This window comes from Sabethes cyaneus, chromosome 2 (assembly GCF_943734655.1).
Source record: "Sabethes cyaneus chromosome 2, idSabCyanKW18_F2, whole genome shotgun sequence".
NCBI lineage: Eukaryota > Metazoa > Arthropoda > Insecta > Diptera > Culicidae > Sabethes > Sabethes cyaneus.
Window position 1 is genome coordinate 129089982 of NC_071354.1, and position 24951 is coordinate 129114932.

The window sequence follows — 24951 nt, forward strand, 5'->3', positions numbered from 1 at the left end:
CTGGAAATATCAACTTGACATGAATAATTTTGCCAAAGGCATGTGAACGTTTTCCGAAAGATGTACCCACTAGCCGCCATTACGCACGCAAAAAGGTGGTATCCACACTTGACATGTTTTCAAGCATCCTATTCGGAGAGTATCTATACCAGAAAATGACAGAATCAGTAAAATCCATCAGCTGTCATTTTGGGTGTAAAATCCATATTCCAATAAATGCAGATTTATCATTCAAATATTCTAATAGTCGAAATTTTCAATCTATCTTTCTACAGTGACAGCTATCCCAAAACAGTCGAGGAAGGAATTATTATTAACTCTATTGGTGTCGTTTTAACAGGCCTCGGAATCATCATTCCATTTGCTGTTAGACGTTCTAATTCGCCTGCCAACTGCAAAGTTTATGTTACTGAGCGTATATAAATTTAAAAAACAAATTTCCGAATGTTAAATGTATGTTTGTTTTATATTAGTTATTGTTTATTATTTTAGGGAAATGTTTTACTCAATAATTTTTTATCATAATTTAGAGAATTGCAACTGCTGAAACAGGTTGAAAATTATGTGTAATTTGAAGGATGTGTACAGTAAACTGATTTACTATAATGTTTATCATAACATGTATTTTTATAGCAAGTATAAATTTAGGCATCATACTAAACAAAGGATTAAAATGACCACGTAAAACATGAGTTTGTGAGAATTATTCAGATACGTTTTAGCTATTGGAACCATTTCTCAAGCGTTGTTAAAATTCTTGGTAACAGGACACGAATCATTTTTCATACTATTTGCATAAACAATTAAGAAACATCACAAACATATTTCTACGATCGATTACAATCCTTTCATAAACCATCGTGAAGACGTGGTGTACACTAGAGTAGAAACAAACATGTTATGGCTAAACAGCAACCATTATTATGTGCCAAATAAATTTTTAATTCATAGTTCAACTTGTTTGTGCGATGTAATGAATTTTAACAAATATTTACAAATCGATTACACTTCAATAGAACGAAACGACACATATTATAACCCATAGAATAAAGTAGCTCTAAAATTACAATTTTTACAACATAAACGTTGTCCAATTGAATAATAGTATCATATGCATAAAAGTAATCGTGAATGAGACAAAATGCTTAAGTAACATTTGTTGAGATCATTAGTGGTGTATATGTCGCTGAAAGTAAATAAAAACTATTTTTAGCAACATAATAGAAACTCAAACACATTTATAATTTGCACGTATATACTCTAGTCTTTTTGAAGGTTTTACATATTTTTACTACGGTTTCGTTTACGATTTTTGAAGTATTTACATGTCTTTTCCGGCGTGTGAAACAATATTTGTATGTATGCAACTGAATATTGTGCATTTTATGTTATTTCAGCTTGAGTTTGGTAAGGGTAAACGGGGTAACAACGCCCGCCCGGGGTAAAACCGCCCACCATGGTTTTACAGGGCCTTGCTCAAATTGGTGTTAAATGTTGATGACAGTCATATTACTGAATGCGTACGCAATATTTTACAATACCTTGTACAGCAATATCGTATAAACTATCGGAGAAATAAATAAAAATAGATTTTTCGTTATAATCGTTTCGTTTTTTATAACTTTGTTCCCGCAGAACTTAGGGTTTATTTTATTCAAAACGTTAAAACTTTCAGTAAATCCAACCCACATCGCTTCTCTGATCCTGTCTTCATCCGACAGTACCTAAATTAGGTAACTGTTCATGCAGTTTTGTTGAAATAAATAGTGAAATGTGTAAATCGGTCATTTGGGGGTAAAACCGCCCACAACGAACGGCGCAAGATCGTCGTGTATAATGCTAGTGCGATAAGGAGATTTTTAAAATAATTGCATAGTTTGAACCAAAGAATCTCAGATTTACATAAACCAATATAAATGTGCTTAGTTTATAGCTGGTAGACTGTTTGGAAAAATCTAAATCGCCAATTTTCCCTGCGGGCGCTATGGACATTTTCTTGTTTTCTCGGATATAGCTTTTTTTAATAATTCCTCCCTTTTGGAACAAATAACATGGAATAAACATATTTTTTATGAAAATATAGCAAATTAGCTTACCAATGGAAAAGTAATATGTATCTGCGTTATCAATCAGAACATTTTGAAATGTCACAAAATGACCTACCGGATCAATTGCAGGAACTTTAATACCCATATTGTTATATTTTATCTTAGATCCTCTCTAGTCCTTAAAGATTGACTCCAGGATGCCTAACCCGATCCATCTTGTTGTCTAAGGAAACTACACGGTATCAATTTCAAGACTGTTGGTACCTATATTACTGATATTCTTCCAATACGAGTGGTTGCCGGACACTCTCTCGAACTTGCGAATCTCGGGGAACTATGTATTGTTTGATAGCAAACTGATTCAATTTGTTTAAATTAGATAAATTCATAAAACCAATGCCACCAGTTTCATTCAAATCGGTTGAATATTGTTAAAGTTATACGCTATGGCGGTTTTACCCCGTTAGTGGGCGTGTTTCACCCCGCATGGAAAAAATACTCTATTTTTTGGACGTGTTTCCAAATCGCAATAAAAAATAGAAAATCATTACAGATATTTATGTTTTTATTTTTTATATGTAGGTAATAGATCAATTGTTCATTTCAAGCAGATAAATTAGAAATTGAGCTACAACTTTTTTTTATACAGGTGGTTTTGCTTAGGCGGGCGGTCTTGCCCCGCTTACCCTTAAGCATTTGGTAACATTATTTCAAAAATGTTTATGTTTATTATTATTTTAATTCTACATCCTGTTACTTATTTATTTTTCATTTTTTTATTTTTTGTATCCAGTGCATCATCCAGTTCCACTCGACATGCATACTGTTGTTATATTTTTATATTCTCTGTCTTCATAAATTGTGGATAGTAAGGATAGTCGCAGTTTATTGTGTTCAATTAATGTTGCCATGACAGGTTAGGTTGACTTCCATTTTCCGGAATTTGCCAAGAACAAAAAAAAACAGTGCATAGAATGTTACATGATAGATTTTCAAAGGAAATAAATATAAAATTTAAAGGAAATTATATATAAGAATCCCGTATCTATGAGTATGCATGGGTGTGCCCAAACTTTGAATAAGATTACATAACTTCGACCACATGCCTTTGTTCTAAATACTTAGACATCGAGCTGCTGCTCTTTTTTTAGTTTCATAATTTATTAATCACAAAAATAAAAATTGTTAAGTTAAAAACGCCAGACATCAGAACCTTATCTTCTAGAAATCATAACCTATAATATCAAATTATAAAACAACGCACTTGCTCCAGTCTTCTTCATTCTGAGCTACTGAGATTCATACTTTAACCAATCTCTAGGAATCTACATACATACCTACCTTCGTAGAACCTGTGTTTTCGTTGTGAAAAATTCGAAATATGAGGACAAAATAGTGCTTTACTATGACGGTACGCCAATATTGCACATTTCAAACCAAAGTTTTCATAAGCCTGATAAATGAGATAATTAATTTTAATGAGCCGAGAGGATTTGGATCGCTATGAGCGTACATTATTCCGATCTATGACACGTTTCTTGTTTGATTTATCATAAAACAAAAAGTTTGACATTTAGTCACAAGCAATTATGCTTAACAAAAAGTTACATGTTAAATTTATTTATAACAATTGACAATATTGTAAAAAAACTATTAGGGCGCGTAAATTAAATATCAAAAAAATTCAATGCACTTAATTTCGAAGATTAATCGTAATTTCGCTCATAAATATACAGGGTGTTAGGTAGCTTAGTGCAGATATTTCAGGGAATGATTGAGGATCATATTTGACGGAAAAAATCTTACGCATATGGCCAAATCTCAATCGTTACAGAGTTATTAAACATTTTTAGTTTTCGGTTCTGTTTACCTTAAATTAGCTCTGATACAAAAACTGTGCTAGCTAGCTCAATTCTATGACTTTCATTCGTAGGCTGAGAAAATTTTGTACTGAAAATTGCTTTTAAACCTCCTACTTCATAAGCTTTAGTAATTTTTTAGAAACAAAAAGCTTTGAAACAAGTGTTTCTCAAGGCATTTTTATCGAATTTCTCCTAAAAATGTGTGATATGACTGCTTGCTGTTATTCACCAATAAGATCTGGTACCGTTCTACAATTCGTTCTTTGACGTAAAACGTCTATCTCTTTTAGTTTCGTTGCAATTTCATTTTGAACGTGTGGTTTTGGGTGTTGAATTAGTATCTGAAAACTGCTCGAACTCATACATCACGCGTAGCACACTAGATCAACGCGTGCGACGGACACGGTTAGACGCATATGGGAAAAAGGTTCGAAACTGACTTCTCGGGTCTCTCTGGGACGTTTCTAAAAACGATTGTAGGATTAATATGTATTCTTCGGAAGCACTCGCGGACATTCAGCTTTGTTATAACTTCGCTAATTATGTAGCAACGACAGCCCAGCAGGAGTATGGTTATAGATTTTCTGATCGCCGGCTACATAATGCAAGTAAGTAAACACAAATCCAGAAGTGTTCGTTGTAGTTGCAGAATTATTTTAATTCAGAGACGTCTATGACAACGCACCGTAGCTTCCGAGAAAAAACCTTGTTTTTAACGAGGCTTCGAGGGAAGCCTCAGCCTTATCAGCAACTGGTGTCAGCGATTGACCATAAAATTTTGCGAATCGTAGGAAATAATTTCAAGACAAGCACAAGGCAAATTGCGACACAGTCCCTTCTCACCATGGAAGTATAGAACGTGCTGAACCGGGTAAAAATGCATCCTTTCCACACTACAGGTTCAAGAACTGCTGTCAGCGGATAAACCTAAGCGGCTTGAGTTTTGCAAGATTATGCAAGTAAAAGTGGAGGCGAACCCTCAATTTAAGGAAAACATTGTTGTTTTCATACGTGTCAGACAGTGTTCATTGCACGCGGTAATCTAGTGTGCTATGCATGATGTATGAATTCTTGCAGTTTTCAGATACTAATTCAACACCTAATAAAGTACGTTTAAAATGAAATTGCGACGAAACTAAAAGAGATAGGTGTTTGACGTCAAAAAACGAATTGGAGAACGGAATCAGAGCTTTAAATTGGTGAATAACAACAATCAGTTTTACCACACAGTTTTAGGAGAAATTTGATAAAAGCGCCTTGACAAACATTTATTTCATAGACTTTTGCTTAGTTACTAAATCTCATGAAGTAGGAGGCTTAAGATCAATTTTTAGTACAAAATTTTCCAAGCTTTCGAATGAAAGTTACCGAATTTACCTAGCTAGCTTAGTTTTTTTTACCAGAGCAAAGAGAGCCGAAAACTAAAAATGTTCAATAACTCTGTAACAATTGAGATTTGACCATATGCGTAGGATTTTTTTCGCCAAATATGGTCCTCTATCATCCTCTGAAATATCTGCACTAAGTTACCTAACACCCTGTATATAGCTAATTCCGGTCAATCTATGAAATGGAAATCAACGGAATGAGCATGTCATTCTCTCAATTTCCGGTGCGCGATAGTTTTCCTTCTCGAAAAACTTTGAATCGCATCGAATTTGAATTAAATCGCCTAATCATGTTATCCAACAAAAAGTTAATTCCAAGCAATATTAAAAACCCTATGTGCGAATTTGCTTGATTCTGACCACAAGATGAAACGACACGGATATTGTGTCAATATTCATATATTTCGGTGATTGTGGAACAACCTAACAAATTGAGAAATGTATGTTCAAATCTCAGTCTGCAAAATAGTGCTGAAAAGAAAAATCATTTAAGGTCTCTATTTTTGATATAGGGTAAGGAACGAGTTAAGCAGTGTTACCTATTTTAATCAGTTGAACATAAATGATCCGAAAATGCACTTTTTTATTCATATTTTCAAAATCTTTTGATAGGATCATCTTCACAAATCACTTAACCATACATTTGATTCACACAAACACAATTTACTGGGTTTCCGACAAGAAATATGATGAATTAAAAATTGTTGTTCAAAAACGTACATTTTTCAGCTGCTCTTCAGCAATCGCCACCTCGCTACTAACGAATTCATCAAATTTTCAGCACTGATTACAACCACTCTGAAAGTCAAGCACTCAATTGTCACATACCATATTATTCAGTCTCTTTTTTTCTATTATCTAAGGCTTTGTCACTAGCCAAAAGTTTTATTATTTTCTAACAAAACTGAAAACAAATTCTGAATTGACGGAACCTGTTCACCACTAGCAGCAGCTGCAGCCCAACTGATGAACTATCGTGTTGCCAAGACACTGTTTCGGTTCTGGAAATAAGAATTTTAAGTTTGAAATTAACTGAAACCTCCTATGGTGAAAACGTGGTTCAATACTTTCAAGAGAAATGTATGTTCATAATTAATTTTTCTTTATTAAAAACAACACAAAAGACAGCTTTTTCAATAATTTTCGAAGATTTTCTCAGTGATTTAATAAAGCAACGATGTGTTTCAATGTTATTTGCTTTGACAACACTGTTCTGATCGTTGGTACTCGGATCCTTGTACTGCTGTATGTTTACCTCTTTTGTTCTCCCACCATCCTTATGAACAGCGAGTGAGACGTCAAACTCGCAGTTTCCCATAAGAACACCAGAGAATAAAAGAGACGACGAATACCGTTTGCAGAACGGTGCGGTGAGTATATGCCCCGATAAACAATTTAGACAGAGGGCATTTTACGCATCTATGCCGATACGCTATGCCTATTACGTATCAGATGCCGATTAGTAGGTCGCGGATAGGAACGCGAACTTACTGAATAGGGGGAAAAGTTCGAGGGATTTTTTAACGGGACGTAAAAAAATTCAGATTTCAGGATTGCTTAAAATAGCACCTTGCGGGTGAAAATGGGTTCGGTGTGTTCAAAATTAGTTCCGCCGCTCCAACTTTTAAAGCAAAAAATCAAAAGTTTAGCTCAACAATAGTGTCTTCCAATGGTAACAGCTTGAAGAACTAAAGATAGCAAGAAGATTGGTATGCTGATATCCCCCACTTAGTCAACCCATCGCTTGTAATAAGGTAAAACAATCAGTGACCCGCTTAGGCTGCTTAAAACTAGTTCTTTACCCTATATGTGAGCGGAGTTCCCAAAAGCAAATAAACATTGACGAAAACTGTATCCACTAGCCGTCATTAGGCGCGAAAATGTGAAAACATTTTAAATGTAAATTTTGTTAATTGCATTTTTTGAATTATTCCTTGAAGAAAATTTACTGCATTTGAAAAATTTTTATTGTACGGTTTAGTCACTGAATTCTGTTTGCGCGTTTTGTCTTAACGATTGAAACAGCAGGCTGTATAGCGGTTGAATAATCTACTGTTCAAATAAAATGTTGGGGTAGAAAGTACGAGCTACTAATATTGGATAATCGCAATGTTCCGACTCTAACAGCGGCCCGACTCTAACAGCATTCTGCTGTATACCTAATATCTTTCGTAGCACAAATATTACGAAGCTACGTGTATTTTGATTGTTACTTACAACCTTTTTCATTGATTTGATGAAAACTCGCATCACTACACATTTTTCCTCGGAGTATTGAGAACGGTTGTAAGTAACAATAGAAATACAAGTATCGGCTATTTATTTATTTAGTGAATAATTTGTGTTACGAAATGTTCTATATAATAAGTACATTATGTACGAAGTATTTGTGAAGTGAATATTTTGTAAACTTTTGTGAAATAGTAGATTTGAATAGAAAATGGAATTTAAAGGAAATCGCGTTTGAAAGGTCACCTTTTCCATATATACGCAGTCAAATTTAACTAACTGTTTCGATGTAATGAAGTCGATTGCGATATTTTTGGCAATAGGGTTAAATTTTATTAACTTCAACGGTGCAAAATTCAATTTAAAAGTCACGAATTGTTAGTTAGTATCAGGGATGGTTCGATCACTTTGACTCAATTTTGATTCATTTGACTATACCGTTTCAGCCGAGCCAAATATGACATTGTTATATAAGAGACATTTGTAGAACTAGTTCTAATCTACAATTTTTCTGAAAAAAGTTTTGCTGTATCTTTTGTAGTTACGGTGCTACAACGCTAGTAACTCATCAGTGACTAAATAAACGTTCATTTAGTCTCTAATAAGATACTAGCATTGTAGCGCCGTAACTACAAAAGATACAGCAGAACTTTATTCAGCAAAATTATAGGGGAACTGTGGGTAAAATGAACAGACAGCCAAATTCCCAGTAAACCGATTAAAATCTGTTCCAGATCAATAGGTATCTTCTCCTAGAAGTATTTCTAGCTGTTTGAGATAATATATGGTGATCATAAACTTTCCAATGTGAAAAAAATGGAAAAAGTAAAAAATATTTGCAGAAATCTGACGCCGATGGTAATTTCCACTATTAGTAAATAAGCTATTTTGGCGAAACAAATTAAATTTCGACTATTGGCATCATTCAGTGTTGTTTGCTTATCACTATCCTGCGGATCTGTCGAAAATTCCAAATATTTTTATCAACTGTTTGTTTATAATAAACACTTGAAAACAATTGGTGTTTTGGGGGTAAAATGAACACCTCACTATGGGGGCAAAATGAACAGTGTGTATAACGATATTTTATTTTCTATTTATCAGCAGCTACGAAATAATTACAATTCAAGCAATAAAAATGATCGAGTCTCTCGAAAAATGACCGAGTGCTGGAAAATCCTACGAGCTAAAAGTCAAGCATTGTATGAACGTGGCAAAGATACATTATGTTAACTTTGTGGAGTTCCATTTTAATTCCACCAGCCCTGATGAATACCTACGGCTTATGTAGAACAATGATAATGTAAAATATTTAATTTATCCAAACTGCATGTGAACTTTAGTTTTCTATGAGATGTTCATTTTTCCCTCACTGCATGTTCATTTTACCCACATGAAAAAAATCAGGCTCGAATGTGACGCTTTCGAAAAAAAGGAATTTTTCATGACAAATAGTCCTTTTTTAAACATCTTTATATATTGCTACGTGGAATATGAATCCCGCTTTCAATTCATATAGTGCGATCAGCATTTGGTTGGTTTCTGGGGGACAAAATGGCGAAATTGCTTAGGGTGTTCATTTCCCCCCCAGTTCCCCTAGATAATAACCTGTTCTACAAATGTCCCATACATAACTTGGTCATATTTGGCCCCGTTAAGACGGTACTGTCAAATGAATCAAAATTGAATCAAAGTGATCGAACCATCTCTGGTTAGTATTGTGAAGGAATGTTTAAACTTCTAAATTAATTAATGTAGGGTAAGGGATCTAGTTTATCGACCCTGTGCTAGTTTTCGCACCACTGCTGAAATATTCAACAAATAAGTTTTTATAACGGTAACTGTACAATTTACGGAGGGAACGGAAAGTTTTCTTTCTACCGTTCCCTCCGTAAATTGTAAAAACTACAGTTATAAAAATATTTCAGCAGTGGTTCGAAAACTAGCACAGGGTTTAAAAACTAGATCTCTTGCCTTGCCTTGCCTTGATATAAGTTCTGAGAAGGTGAATCGCCTATTTTTACGCATTTCTCGTAAGAGTAAACATGTAGATTGGCTTGGTATAGGGGAGAGTAGATTAGCAATAGCACATAGCAATGAGAGATAAAAATAAAAAAAAATATGGCAATCGAATTGTTCGCTAACACTACTATTTCACTATTTTTTATAAAACATTCCTATCCACCCTTTCGCATGCGTAATGGCGGCTGGTGGGTACAAACTTCAGATACTATTATTTGGCAACTTTATTCTCGTAATGCTAATATTTCCACCCTTGCTTGTTGTTGTAGAACTATCAAGCGTACGTGAGCGTAGTTGAAAAAAGCCAATAAACATTTTCGACAATTGTACCCACTAGCCGCCATCAACAGACGTGGTAGCATTGAGACAATATTGTCATTGTTGTTTTTTGTGTTAAATTGTAACTCAATCCATATGCATTGACATTAAATGAATTCTGAATTGTTGGTTCAAAGTCAGATGAAGAATTAGTCCATATATTTTTTTTTGTTAGATTATAGTCACTTTAACAGCTTATGTCATTCGTGACTTCTGTGGGGTTGGGATTTGAACCCGGCTCCTCGGCGTGAGAGGCGTGAATGCTGACCACTACGCCGGGACTGACCCCATAAAGTCCATATATGAACACATACGTAAATGTGAAAATAATCGGAATTTTCAATCATACCCTACAATAATGTATTTTTTTATAAACACAATAAACAGTACGACCTCTAAACTATTCTTTGTAACCAAAAATTATGGTTCAAATATAATTCAAATATGTGTTCAATACTCGTTGTCTCATTCCTCCCACAGTAAGACAAAAAGACACCTTCACATTAGTGGTTGTAACTTATTTAGTTTATAACTAAAACGACTGAAATATTTTTGCAGACAACTAGGAGGATATATTTTTCAAATGGATTAAAGAGTTTGTTGGCAACTAACATGAAAAAATTTTAAAATTTTTGGAAAAAATGTCTCACTGTAAATGTCTCTCCCTTACATTATTTTCCAACTTTTCTGGTAAGTCACAACTAAAACCTCCTGGTGTCTGTTTATCTCATTATTTTCTCCCACGGTTGATAAACTATTAACGGTGCAGGGTATAAAACATCCCACCAAGTTTTACATAGCCATTTTTATAACCTGCTCAAATGTTCACCTACATATTTTGATAAACAATATTAATCATACCGTAATTCAAGATCATAAAAAAATAAATATATACACAAATGTAAGACGAACTAAACTAAATAAGAAAATGGATATAGAGTTTTCTAAAACCGTAGTTTATGTTTGACAGTTTGTTTTTATTATAATTGTATTTAATTAATATATATCTCGAAAAATAAACAAATTACGAAAAAAACAAGAAACTGAAAAATGCTAATACAATATCGCTCTACGAAATATGTTTATACAGTATTTTTTGGCACTTAATATTTATGTAAGTAAGTAGTGAACGAAATCGAAACCAAACATTATTAATAGTCTGTCGTTGTTTATTCAATTATAAGATAAGAGTAGTTACCACCTTCAATCGTACACAACCCAAAGTATTCGAGGCTTGTCGACTTTCCGTTTAAAATATAACTGGATGTCTCGTCGTTGGAGATGCCTGATCCCACATCGTATAAAACTGTAGTAATCGGAGTTACCAAGATACTTACCGTTGCTGTCAAAATCAGTACTGAAACAGCAAATTTTGAATAATCGTAACAGGAACTTTCAAGACATTTTGGTTTTGATCGACCTGAATGTGTGTGTCCCAACCCATCTGTACGGTACGGTACGGACAACTCATAGAACGACAATGCAAATTTGCTGTACTGATATGGATTTTAACGAGGAAGTAAGTCTTTGTTTCGTTCTGAAAATATGATAAGATCACGATTTGAAAAGTGTACCACAGAGCATTGAATTGCAGTTGAGACCCAGCGTTGAGCGATAACCGCTGAAAAACAAAAATTGTAAAACAATATTTTCTATGTAAGATCTATTAAGCTTAATAAATATTATACAAAAATTCTATTTTAATATATTGGGATCGGCGGGGACACATATACTGTAGATAACCTACACCATTCGCGTAACTAGCCACTAATCCTAAGGAATGGATCTAGCCCCGGATGTAAACCACAACCATGGAATTCGAATATTTATAAGGGATGCTGATTCGACCCTAAGAAAGATGAATAACACATAACTAGTGTTGCATGAGTCTATAATTAAAACAAATCAGATGTACCTCTAGAAGCTTCTATAAGGATATGAAAATATATAAATACGGTGACTGCAGAAACAAAAGCCCGAATTAATCCACCTAGCGGTGTGACCTGACCTTTCTACTACAACAATAATTATTTTTTATTTCTCAGGAGCATCTATAATTCAGTTGACTATATTTTTAAATAACTGTTCCTTATTCTTCAGAATGCTTATTTAACAGTAAAATTCATAAGAACGTACTGCGTGCAATATTGTCTCTCCTAGCGTGCGTAAATATTTGTAAGGGTCATTTAATTTACTTTATCAACACCTTCTTTAGTTTTATTATAGCTAAGTGATTCCTAGAAATATATTTAAAGACAAACGATGATTTTTGCAGACTTGAATGAATATATGTAGAAAATTATAAATTAACCGTTTAAAGGGTAACGGCCCCCATACACGTACGCATATGTTGGGCTGGAAATGAACAAAATGTTGGAGGGTCATTCCGGTCGAGCGGCGAGCCGAACATTTTCTTCTGTCAGTTTGGTTCGTGGCATTCACACACCGGCGAGCGTGTTGGGCGAACATGAATTCACCAACATTTTTGACCAGCATGTACTTACGTGTATATGGAGGCCTTAAGGCTTCAAAGCCACATATAAATTTCGTTTTGAATTGACAATTCAAATTGAACAATGCGTTCAGAAAGTAGAATCAATATATATATAGAATGCCAGTGTCGCTGCAGTGCTCGTAGTAAACATCACACGTTTGAAAATTATGTAATTATATTGTATGCGCATATGTGTGAGTGATCGATTCAAAACGGGAATCTGATTGTCAAACTAAAAAGGCAACAAAGTGTTCAAAAATAAACATATTTCAAAAACCCGAATTAAAAAAAACATTTTCATTCAGATAATCGAGTCTGACCTCTATACCGTGGACCCCCGTTCGTTTGACCGTTTTTAATCTGAACACTTTTGAAGTAGGACTACGTCTTTGTTTACTATATTGGGACTGGGTAGCATTTTGTGAAAACGAAAATAGAAGTGTAACGTTTGAATGAAAGATTTCAAATGCTAATAACTGCTAAACTACTGAACGAAACTGAACAATTTATACGTCGTTGGACAGATAAAATGATCAGCAATTTTATGGAGGGGGTAAGAGAGCAATTTTATGAAGGGCGTAAGAGGGGGGGGGGGCTCACCGCCCAGTTAGCTTCGAGGTACGATGCTGGTCTTACAAGTCGTCGTATGTTCGAAACTCGGTAAGGCGGTGCTTGCTAGATAGAGCCAGTAGGATCGTTGCACTTGCCCCGTAACTTTCCTGTACTCTAATAGCCGGCTGTGAAATATGTCGATAAAGAAGGGTAATATCTAAAGACGGTATAAACTCAAGGCTTTGCTTTGCTAAGAGGGAGGGCTCCTAGACAAATGAAACACAAATATTCTCAAAATTCGAGAACTAATCAAGCAAATGGAACCATATTTGGCATGTGAGGGTTTCAGAAGGCAAGAATTTTTTCTATGGTGAATTGAGACCCGTTCCCTCTCTAGGAGGGAGGGCTTCCTTACAAATAATATACAAATTTCCTTATAACTCGAGAATTAATCAAGCAAATAGAACCAAATTTGGCATGTGGGGGTTTTTGGAAGCATGAACTTATTTTATGATGGTTTGAGACCCCTCACCCCTGTGGTAGTTGCGTATGTGCCATGTAGCAAGCGGTAAGCTGTAAAAGTAAACTAGTAAAACCTTCTCGGAGCAAAAGAAGTGAATCGATGCTGCTAACTTACGTGCCTATTGCCATTCTTGTCAAAAGAGAAGGACATTCGAATGGCACGTCATATTTGCGATGAACGTGCTTTGGCTTTAATGTTATTTGTAACCAATGGCCCTTTCAAGGCCCCAAGCGAGTTAAAGCAAGATTATTGAAACATGTCAAGCTACGCATAATCATATTTAATACAATATTCTGTGGGCTGACCATTCATTACTATTTCAACCTATATCATGCACACAAGTGATTTGAAAAGAAATCTCTATTTCTCAATGGTTGGGGGCGTTGTACTTATGAACCCCCGTCCGCGTATTTTCAAAGCCACCACAGCATTCAATGAAGAATTGAATCTGAATATTTTGCTCTTCTCATTTAAGCATTCACTTAAACAATGGCACTGACAGGTTCTTATAAACATACATATGCCAGAAATGCAGTTTACATTAGTCTTTGATCTAATGATCTGATAGAATCCTATGTCAACCTTTCGTACTATCCTTAGGGCTGTACATCTTGTAGTTTTTAATTTGCACCCCGCTGGTTTGCACGACGTGCAAAGTAAAAATGGTTCAAATGTCATTTTCAACATGACTTAATTGCTTATACAGACAATACACGTAAACACGATTTGTTTGTACTGATCTAGCGTGTTTCATCTGTTTCACACAGGCCTATGACAGGAAGCCATGTTTTAGTGACTAGAATCACAGCTCGCTCCCCACACGCTTTACACGAAGCTGAAACTAATACATATTCACTTAACCTAAGCTGATGTGTACGCTTCACGAACACTCCCTTATCCGAGGCAAGATTTGTTGTGGGCTCGAAACGAGGCGGGCTCAAAATTTGTGTCACAAACAAACTCTGCGCATTCATATAGGGATGTCATCGGCCTGGTTTCACATCGCGTTTTCCCAACGATGATAGAAATCCGATAGAAAAAAGAAATATTTACCGCTTGCAACTACCAATAACAAAGAGCAGGGCGGCCAGTTCACACAAGTTTCAGCATATTTAGGGTTGCCAGTTGTTCAAATTAAAAACTAACCCCGTTAGTTTGCATGAGAAATCGTTCAAACGAACGGGGGTCCACAGTATCTGAATTGCAAAAATAACTGGATACTGCGTAGAGCATTAGATATGCGGCACAGCGAGCGAGGTGGCAAGACCAAGTGGAGCGATATCTGGCGAGCACTGGGTGCCCGCTGAACTGGAGATCAGTTGCCGTAGACCGAAACAGATGGAGAAATTAACAGGGTGTCGATTAGCTGGAAAATCAGGGAAAACCTGGAAATGTCAGGGAATTTCGTTTCAACCTGGAAAAGTCAGGGAATGTCAGGGAATTTCCTTTGAAGTCAGGGATTTTTGGCATGGAAAGAAAATATATCGGAAAAGTTATGGCATCGCAAAGATAACATTTACTTCAAGTATCTAACACCTTTCTATTCAAGGTCTTCGCGTATACCCGCGTGCATCCAATCTGCTGTGTACTAATTTCCCAGAGTTTCGAAATTTCAAATTTCATGACTGTGACTGACCTACTTTTTCAACAACGGTTGGACCGATTTTGGTTTCAAAGGGAAGGGCTCACAATTTAAAGTTGTGTAGATCAAAAGTTGTGTATAGAAATTAGCTTATTTTGTACGGAAAGTAACATGAAAAGTCCACACCAGGCTGGTAGAAGGTGACCCGCAAAGCGCATACTTTGTTAGAACAATACTTTATTTGTTTTCACTGCGGCGAATTCAGCAAGGATGTTAAAACACTCTTCGATGCATCGAGAACAAATACCTATTCATTGATATTTAAAAAAAACTCAGCATTTAATACAAGCAAATTTTGCCTTTAGATAATTGCAGTCTTCCGTACCGAGATCGGACTGTAACTGGAATCAAACTGAACCAAGATCAGCTTTTGAAAATTTGCTACGATATTCAACCTGAACAGGTCAGAACCCACGGATTTCAATTTTTTTTCTCGTGTTTCATGTCGATCACTAATGAAAATCTACGCTTAATGCGTATTCGAATGAAAGACCATCTCAGCCTCAAAATTCTGATTAAGTCTAACACATCAGTCATATTTTTGAAACACGAATGTGAGCAGAAAGTCGATAGAGTCGCAAACCCGAAGTTTTCTGATTATCAAAAGTTAATTGCAAGCAGGTCGAATAAAAGCAAATAATACAACGATGCTAAATTCCTGAGGAACAATTATTTCTTCAAATTTTGATAACAAATCGAAATTGCTGCTCAGGCAATCAGGCATTGTGTCAGAAAATTTCTTCAAATTATGTTCTAAACTAAAGACCAACTTTTATGCTTAATGGTTTGCTTAGTTAAATGTTTGAAGCGGATTAATACCCATCCATCTCATCCCACCACCTTTTGACAATTGGATAAACCAGCAGACTATTTTAACTTTTCCCATAAATACCTCCTGCAATTTTTATTTAACTCAATTCTTTAATTTGCGTTAATGTGCTTTCGATGTGCGTTAATCAAATTCGATAGTATTAATTTTCCACCTCGAAATTTCGCATAAAAAGATGAATTTGAATTGAAAAGCATAAACGAACTCATTAGAAAATAACAATTCGAGAGTAAACAAAAACTTAATTCAAATGAACACTTTAAAAAGAGAAATTAACGAGATAGTCTGCGTCTGGATTTTTTCGAAATACACCTGGAAAAATCTGGAAAAGTCAGGGAATTTAATTTTCGCTGGATAATCGACACCCTGAATTAAACTGCGCAGGCCTTGTCGTAAGACGTTAGGCCAACTAAGTAAGTAAGTAAGCATTAGATATGGAATACAGCGGACCCCCGTTCGTTTGACCGTTTTTAATCTGAACACTTTTTAATTTGAACCCCGTTGGCTTGCACGACGTTTAAATTAAAAATGGTTCAAATGTCATTCTCAACATGACATCATTTGCTTATGCACACAATGCACATAAACACGCTTATTGATATTCCGTTTTCCCAACGAATATGATAGAAATCCGATCGGAAAATGAAATATTCGCTGCTTGCAACTGCCACCTAAATCAAACATTAAAAACAACAACAAAGAGCAGGGCGGCCAATTTATACGAGTTCCAGCATATTTAGGGTGGCCAGTTGTTCAAATTAAAAAGTAACCCCGTTAGTTTGCATGAGCAATCGTTCAAACGAACGGGGGTCCACTACATTAGAAAGAAAAATGGATTTTTTTCTGAGTTGGCGCTCCTTTTGATAATTGTTTTAGCATGAAAATCAAGACTGGAGCTTCTTTTGAACATTTTCATGAAAAAATAGTCAATGTGTGACCGCTTTGTTGTCCATTAGAGAGTTAAGAAAACGAGATGAGATCAAAGAAACAGTATGCAAAAGTAGCGCCATAAACATGCTAAAGAATGGCAAAAATAATGGTTTTTCCAGCGCTAATCTGTTTTGAAGGCACGAGTGATCCGATATGCGCAAAATTTGTTTGAAATTTGTATTAAGGAGCTATATACAGTTACAATTTTGGAAAAATCGATTTTCCGTTTATTACATAATCGTAGTGTACATATATTGAAGTATGCTCACAGAAAATTTCATGCCAATCCATAAGACATTAACGAACTTATACGCATATATGTAACGACGGGTCAGAGCGATTGAAGAAGGAACGCGAAACTAAAACGCGTGTTTATCAAAACCGTGTTTTTAAAGTCGGTGAGCAAGATTTCACGAAAACGGCTGAACCGAATCACTTCAAATTTTGACACAAGTGTTCTAAGAATATATTCTACAGATTAATCGAAAGTTTTTCCCCACCGGTTTATATTTCTTATTTTATGGACAATTTAAGAGCAAAGTTTATGCCAAAAATCGATTTTTTATGTTTACCAAGCCGCCATTTCGTCAAAAATGATTATATTGCTAAATCCTTCGATCAATCTATAGATAATATATTTTATCACCGATTCCTTTTTGGATTTCCGATTATCGATGATTCAGTCCAAAGATATCGTGCTCACCGCAAAACGCCTTATTTTAGAAGAGTTCCAGGAGATTTACTATAGCAGCTCTGCCCATAAATGAAGAATTGGCTAATATGCCACGAACATGAAGTTGAGAAAAACGTAATTCTATTACTTTTGTCTGTCAAAGAGGTTTTACGCAGTAATGGCAACCTGTTCAATGTGCATATTACCGAGGAATTGAAACAGCGATACCTGTGGCCAAAAGACTTCCGGGGCACATTTTTAACGTAGTAGCCATTTTTTCATTTATTAACCCAAGGAGAGTTAACAATCCTGGGAAAAATTTGGCTAACGTGCATACGTTGTCGATTATCTTATGCTGACGAGTCTTCAAAATGGTTTTAAACTATTTAAAACATATGATTTTGTTTATAATCACCGTGCACTTATGTGAATGTATTCAAATTGATCACGATCGGTGAAAACCGATTTCACCGATCGTGATCAATTTGAATACATTCACACTATTTAAATCAGTACGAAAGCATAAGTGACGACGAAATGGGTAATGAAACATCTAATCCGTGCACCCGAAGAAGTTGCCAACTTCTTCGGTTCAAGCGCTTGCAACTAGAAGGTAGAAGCATCTTCATCAAGGCATCGTTAATGGGAGCTGCGAATCCTGCAGTGTAGGTTGTTGTGGTAATGAAAAAAAAATAACGAGATTCGGCCCAAAAACTTAGCGATTGCTAGCCTTACGCACGAAACCACCACACCATATCTGCTTGAATGTGTGATGGAAAAATGCGTAATAAGAACACATCGGTTGCTGCGCATGCAGTTTGAAATCGTCACGGATATTAGCCAACTTCTCATTTATTTTGGATATTAGCCAAAATTGTTTCACGTCGTGTGCCTCCGGAAATGCAATTTTTTACAATCGGCTTCCGTGGGGACGTTGTTTGGGGTGTATACTATCATGTGATATTATAATCTCAATTTTGGAAAAAATGGCATATTAGCCAATTTTTCATTTATGGGCAGAGCTATTTAAATAACTTTTTTCAAAAACAAAATATATATTTTTTTTGTTTGATTATAGTCACTTTAACAGCTTAGGTCATTCGTGACTACTGCGGGGTTGGGATTTGAACCCGGGTCTTCGGCGTGAGAGGCGTGAATGCTAACCACTACGCCGGGATTGACCCCTAAACAAAATATATTAAAATACAGCCGAAACCTACACTAGAACTGTCGTTCTCTAAGATTGCCGTTTGCTATCTCCTGCATAGGATAGGAGTGTCATCACCAGTAACATCCACATGTGCTCCATTCTACGTCAAACTTCAGACTCATCTTTATTTCTTCTACCTAAATCTTATATAGTAGAAAGTGCTATCAGACGCCATACGGTGTGTTTTCCCAAAGCATCTAGCAAGCAAGCGCAAACGCTAAACGACAATAAAAGTCTGTAGCCTAATATAGGATTCTTCAAGGCTCACGATAAGTAAAACGACGTGTGTACTCTCGCATAGCTTTTTATCAACTGCTTTTTATATAATCAAATGAGTAAGATATTCCTGAAGGGAACATTAGAAAAATGGAACAACAATTTTAATAGGGTTTGCTTAATAAATTGTTACAATCGGACACCCAGCTTCGCACGATGCCCTCATCGTAAGTTACTCGTCCTCTTCCGCGTCATCCATTGAATCGCCGGACTCTTCAACGTCAGACTCCATCAAGGTATCATCAATCAGCTCCAGATCCGGTAACTCGCACCATGGTTTAATGCGATCGGCAGAGTAGACTGTTGAAAAACGACGCTCGCTCTGCTCCGGTAGACTTTCAACTTGGTATCTGTCGCTTCCTAAATTAGCCGCAAATTGTACCGCGGCTCCAGCTTGTGACTGCCTCCTGGTTGAAACTAGTCCTTTTCTACCAAGACTAGATCTCCTATTTGGAAAACTCTGGCTTCTCTACGTCGTTGATCGTAGTAACGCTTTTGTGATTCCTGCTTCAGCTGCACTATGGGGGATTTCCATACAAGCAGGCGGACAAAAATATTTTCGAATTTTTTCTACCATTTTTGACGTTTTTCTAGTTGCTATGATTAAAATATGTTGTTAGAGTACATTTGCAAACATTTCACGAACATATTTTGAAAAGGGTTTAACTGTTTACCTTTGTCATATGTGAAAAACTAATACAGCCTGAATTCGTTAATTGGGCCACGACTGCACTCTAGCTGATTCGCTAATTGGGCCGACTGACAGTTGTTAAAAATTTCTAAACTCGAAAATTCCATACAATTTTGACATTCAAGTTGTCACATAGCCCAATTAGCGAACACCCAATTAACGAACCGCCCAATTAACGAACCACCAATTAACGAAACTTTGCTGTATGGGTTATTCCATCTCAAACATTTGAATTCGACCATCAGCGATTTCAACCAAAGTTGGTATAATTGTTCATTCCGACCCCACAACCAATTTCCCGAAGTTATACGCCGATTGATCAATTCCCCTAGCAGTGGCGCTGCTTACCTTTTTACAGATTTCCAAAAAAAGTCATTTTCGGGCTTAAATATCTCTTCAACAGTTTGATGTGAAGACATGCCAATATACTTTTTCTATGGGTTTTTGACCGCGCAATCGAATGATGTTATCAGTTTTTATCTAATTTGTCAAGATCATACATTTTTTTGCAATTTAAAACAAAAAATGCGAATATCTCAAAACACCCCCAATTTTATTTTCAAATAAATATGCTCAATATGTTCCCCAGACAAATTCTACATAAGAATCACTTAACTAGAAAAGACAATATTGGTAGTTCGGGAGATATGGTGTTTTGAATATCCGGGACATGCGTTATTCTCTCTGAATTATTAGTAAAAGTATGTTTAAATACGTTTTCCTGAAGCTTCCAGACATTTGTATGACTAAAATGTATTTTAATGAAAAAGATGCATTTTCAACATAGAATCAACATAATAAATTTTGATGTTCTGGATACTTTTGTATGAATTTAAATAAAAATAATAATTTCGTACAAATTTTTATAGTTCTATTATATAATTGTGCTATTTATTTGTGCAATATAATGCATTTAACTGGTAAAATTATTATGGTATTTTACTTCTGAAATTATTCGAAACTTCGAAGTAATTTTGAAAATGGCTTTATTAGCACTACGGGAAAACCTAGCCTAAAACGAACGAAATTCAGAAACGGCCTTTTCCGACCTTATGTAAAATTTTCCTGCAAATCTCATGGTGCCCACCCCTTCCTTAATTGTCATCGGAAAGTATTAAGTTTTGCTGATTTTCCCCTATTCTTAACAATATTTTAACTTAATGAAGTTTATCAGGCCAGTTAAGTTATTCATTCGTCCCATATAAGCTTTGTAAGATTTACCGAAATTGGTCCATAAGTTTTGTTCCCAGCTGATAGACCACACCGTACAAAAAGCATTCTTACCACATCTGCTTTGTGCTATCGCACTCATTTGTTAGACCGCACGCAAATACTATACTGCTATACGAATCGACTCATTGATAGATTTTATTTTATTTAAAAGCTACTGGCTGGTGTTTGCTTTTATTTTGTTTCTCTTTTTCGTTTCGATGATGTTGACTGAAGACGGAATTTTTTGCGTAGAGTGTAAAAAAAAAGAGGTTGACGCCAATAAAGTTATTACATGCTTATATTGCTTTTCTAGCGCGCATTTCAAATGCCGGAATATAATCGGCAATGCAGTTAGGCGTTTGAAAGAATCTGCCTTTTTCTGCACATCGGATTGTTCAGCCACGTACCAACGAATTATTGAGATGAAACATAACAATAAATCGATGGTTTCGGCAATTGCTGCTGAACTGAAAAACGTTGTAGCTTGTGAAATGGAAAGTATCAGAAGAGAAGTAAAGCTCATCACATCCGCAATTGAAACATCTCAAGAATTTTTATCCTCGAAGTTCGATGAAATCGTTTCAGATTTCACAGAACTTCGGGCCGAAAACCAGTTGCTAAAACACGAGGTAGATGCGTTGAAAAAATACAATGCCGCTCTCACTGAAATTGTCCACAAACTCGAATCTAACGTTGATAGATCGAATCAATCGGCTACTTCCAACAACATAATGTTATTTGGTGTCCCAGCTAGGCCCAATGAAAATATATCTGATCTTGTACAGAAAACTTTTGCTTCTCTTGGAGTGTCGGTAGGTGCTGACTCAGTGCTATCATCTAACAGAATTTATGCCAGCAGCAAATCTAGCAGTCTAGTCCCGATTAGAGTAATTTTAAAAAACGCGGAGGCTAAAGAAGAGGTATTCAGTAAAAAAAAGTTATTGGGACAGTTGCTTTCAACATCGATTGACCCTTCACTTTTATCCAATGGGAATGCTACTATTGTCTCGATTCGCGACGAGTTAACACCGCTTTCGTTAGAGATTATAAAAGAACTGCGACAATCTCAAGAAAAACTCAAAATAAAATATATTTGGTCTGGCAGAGGTGGGGTTGTTTTTGCGAAAAAGGATGATAGCGCCAAACCCGAGATCATAAGAAATAGAATGGACTTGGGAAATTATATGGCACGATTTATGAATTTCTCGGTTTCGTCTCCCTCTCCTAAAAGAAAAAGTAATGCCATAAACAAAAACAATAAAAATAGGATGATTTTAAAGCTATGAATTTTGTTTAATATATATTAAAAAATGACTAATCCACAAATACAAAACTACACTCATGACAGGGCTTCGACCGATCCTTTTTTTCTACCGCAGTCCCATCAACGCGCATTCAAGTTCACACCGTCCGTTTAGTGATGGAATACGAACGCTATGCATAACACAACTGGCAGTTTGCTCAGTCAAACGCCGATGGCACGCAGTAGTATGAACGCATTCTAACACTGTTTAACATTTTCGTTTCGATCAAGTTGCCTTTACCGTTTGGAGCAGCGAATGACTGCAAAACAGTCAAATGACTGGCAGTCACCACGCTTACGAAAAGCAACCGCACAATCGTATGATTCAATACTACAAAAAAACAACCACTACATGTGCATGGAAGAAGTCGGTGGGACTCCGTCCAATACAAACGAATATTTTGCTTGCGTCGGACTGACGTCCCGGTGACAAACTATTACTGTGAGCAGCCGATTTGGAGACAAAAAGAGAAACGAAAAAATACGTCACCGTATGCTTCCAGTCAGTTTGCAGTTTATATTCTCAAAGCGCAAAGCAAAACGGGAGATTGACTGTTTGCTTCTACAGAGATGCCGCATGAATTGTAAGACGGCAGCAGCGCAAGCGGGAGATTGACTGGATTGAAAAAACAGTCAAATGATCGTTCAAAAAGCGGAGTTTGAATGCGGAAAGTTCGCATTCACGGCAGTCACATTCAACTTGCGATCCCTTTTCAAGCCCTGCTCATGAATGCATCGACGATTTGAAAATTCAATATCGAGATGGTAGAAGCCTACGGATCCTTCAATGGAACATTCGTGGTATGAATGTCCTAGAAAAATTCGATAGTATTCTATATTTCCTGAATGATTGTAAGACAACGATTGATGTCATTGTAATCGGTGAAACATGGATAAAGGCAGATAGTACCTCAATTTTCCAAATTCCCGGTTACTATTCTGTATTCTCGTGCAGGGAAACGTCCCACGGAGGGTTGGCGTTATACGTTAACAACAAATTAGATTATAACGTCAAAAGCAGAGTCAAAGTTCTGACGGATTACACTCCATCCACGTTGAACTAACTGTCGATGGGACTAGTTTTGACGTTATTGGTGTCTATCGGCCCCCTTCTTTTGATTTTCACAGATATCATGACATTTTGGAGGAATGGTTGCATAACTCTAATAAAAATACACCTTGCTACATTGTGGGGGACGTGAACGTTCCGGTAAATCTTTCCAACAATAACGTCGTGGTTAAATATAAGAATTTACTTGAATCATATGGCTTTATATGCTCCAACTCAAACCCAACTCGGCCAGCGAGCAACAATATCCTGGATCATGTTGTGTGTAAAATAAGTGACGCTGTTCGCCTACGTAACGATACAATTGCTACCAATATAAGTTGTAATATCGTACGGTTGTAATAATTACACAGTTTAGGCTTACTGTAATCCTTTTTATTCGTTAAATCACTCACTAAAGTTTACCGCAAAGCAAACACGTCTGACTTCCTTCGTGGTTGTCCTATCTCTCCCCTTTCCTCTCCGCTCTCCCTCACGTCGCTCTTTTTTCCTAGAAGCAAGGCAATCACATATCAGGTAGCGCAATTATTATTGTTTATTGGTATAGAATCCCACATCCCACTTTTCTTTTAATTCAAAAGGGAACATAGTCCTCAAACCTCTTAGGTTCCAATCGCCTCCTTTTCGCAGGGCGATCGTCCCATGTAGACTTCTCCGAATCCTTGATACTACGTTCTCCCGTTTGTTCATCATACCGAGATGCCGCTTCACATGGACTCTGATGTGTATCAACTCGTTCAGGACACTTATTTCCAAAGTCGTCGTCGCCTACCCGCTGGCTGCCCGTTTCTCCTGGTTGAATTTCAGCTTTTTTCAGATGCGCAACATGGCGTTTATATTCATTTCCAGTTTTTGTTGACATGACTATAACTTCCAAACCCAAACGTTTAACCACCTTAAACATTTCGGATGAAAATTCGGTGTTTAGTTTGTTATCCTTTCTTACTCGTTTAACGTACACGAAATCACCTTCCTTGATTGAACTTTCGGTCGCTTTCCGTTGGAAATCCGAGTATTGCCTCCCTTTTTCTTTAATCAATTTATCACGATCTCGTACCTCCTCCTCAGCTACAAACTGAGGTACCGACGGCAGCTTATTTCTTATGCGACGTCCAAACATCAGTTCAGCAGGCGATCTTCCAGTTACCGAATGGTTTGTAGAGTGGTATGCTAACAAATATTTTCTTAGCTCCATTCGCCAATCTTTACCAAGCTCTTGTGCGATGCGTAACCGTTTTAATATACTTCTATTTTGACGTTCAACCTCGCCATTCGCTTGAGGCCAGTATGGGGTTGTATTAACTAGTTCAATGTTAAGTTCCTGGCAAAATTGTTGCAATTCTTTACATGTGCTGCCTAGCTGTGGGCCGTTGTCTGCCCTCATTGTCCTAGGAATACCGAATCTCCCAAACATTGTCGAGAGTTCGCGTATTGTGTCCAGTGCGGTAATTTTAACCATTTCAACAACTTCTACAAAACGGCTGTAGTAATCAACTACAACAAAGAGCCATTGACCTTCTGGTAGAGGTCCCAGAAAGTCTACTGCAATTTCTTGCCACGCCCCAGCTGGCATCTGTTTCCTCTTCATTGGTTCTGGAGCTTGTGGTGCAGATACTAAAATGCAGCCTCGACATTGCTTTACAAAGCTTTCCACATCTCTATCCATTTTAGGCCACCAAA

General features: G+C 36.5%; 1 protein-coding gene across 2 annotated transcripts in view; it reads left to right on the forward strand.

The window, feature by feature from the left end:
• LOC128738718 (plasma membrane ascorbate-dependent reductase CYBRD1) overlaps positions 1-1187 on the forward strand; it is a 140402-nt gene extending 139215 nt beyond the window's left edge. For both annotated transcript variants that reach the window (XM_053834044.1, XM_053834045.1), the window contains exon 5: positions 276-1187. In XM_053834044.1, coding sequence (XP_053690019.1) covers positions 276-423 — 148 coding nt within the window. In that variant the 3' untranslated portion in view covers positions 424-1187. The remainder of the gene's footprint in view (positions 1-275) is intronic.
• Positions 1188-24951: the final 23764 nt, after the last annotated feature.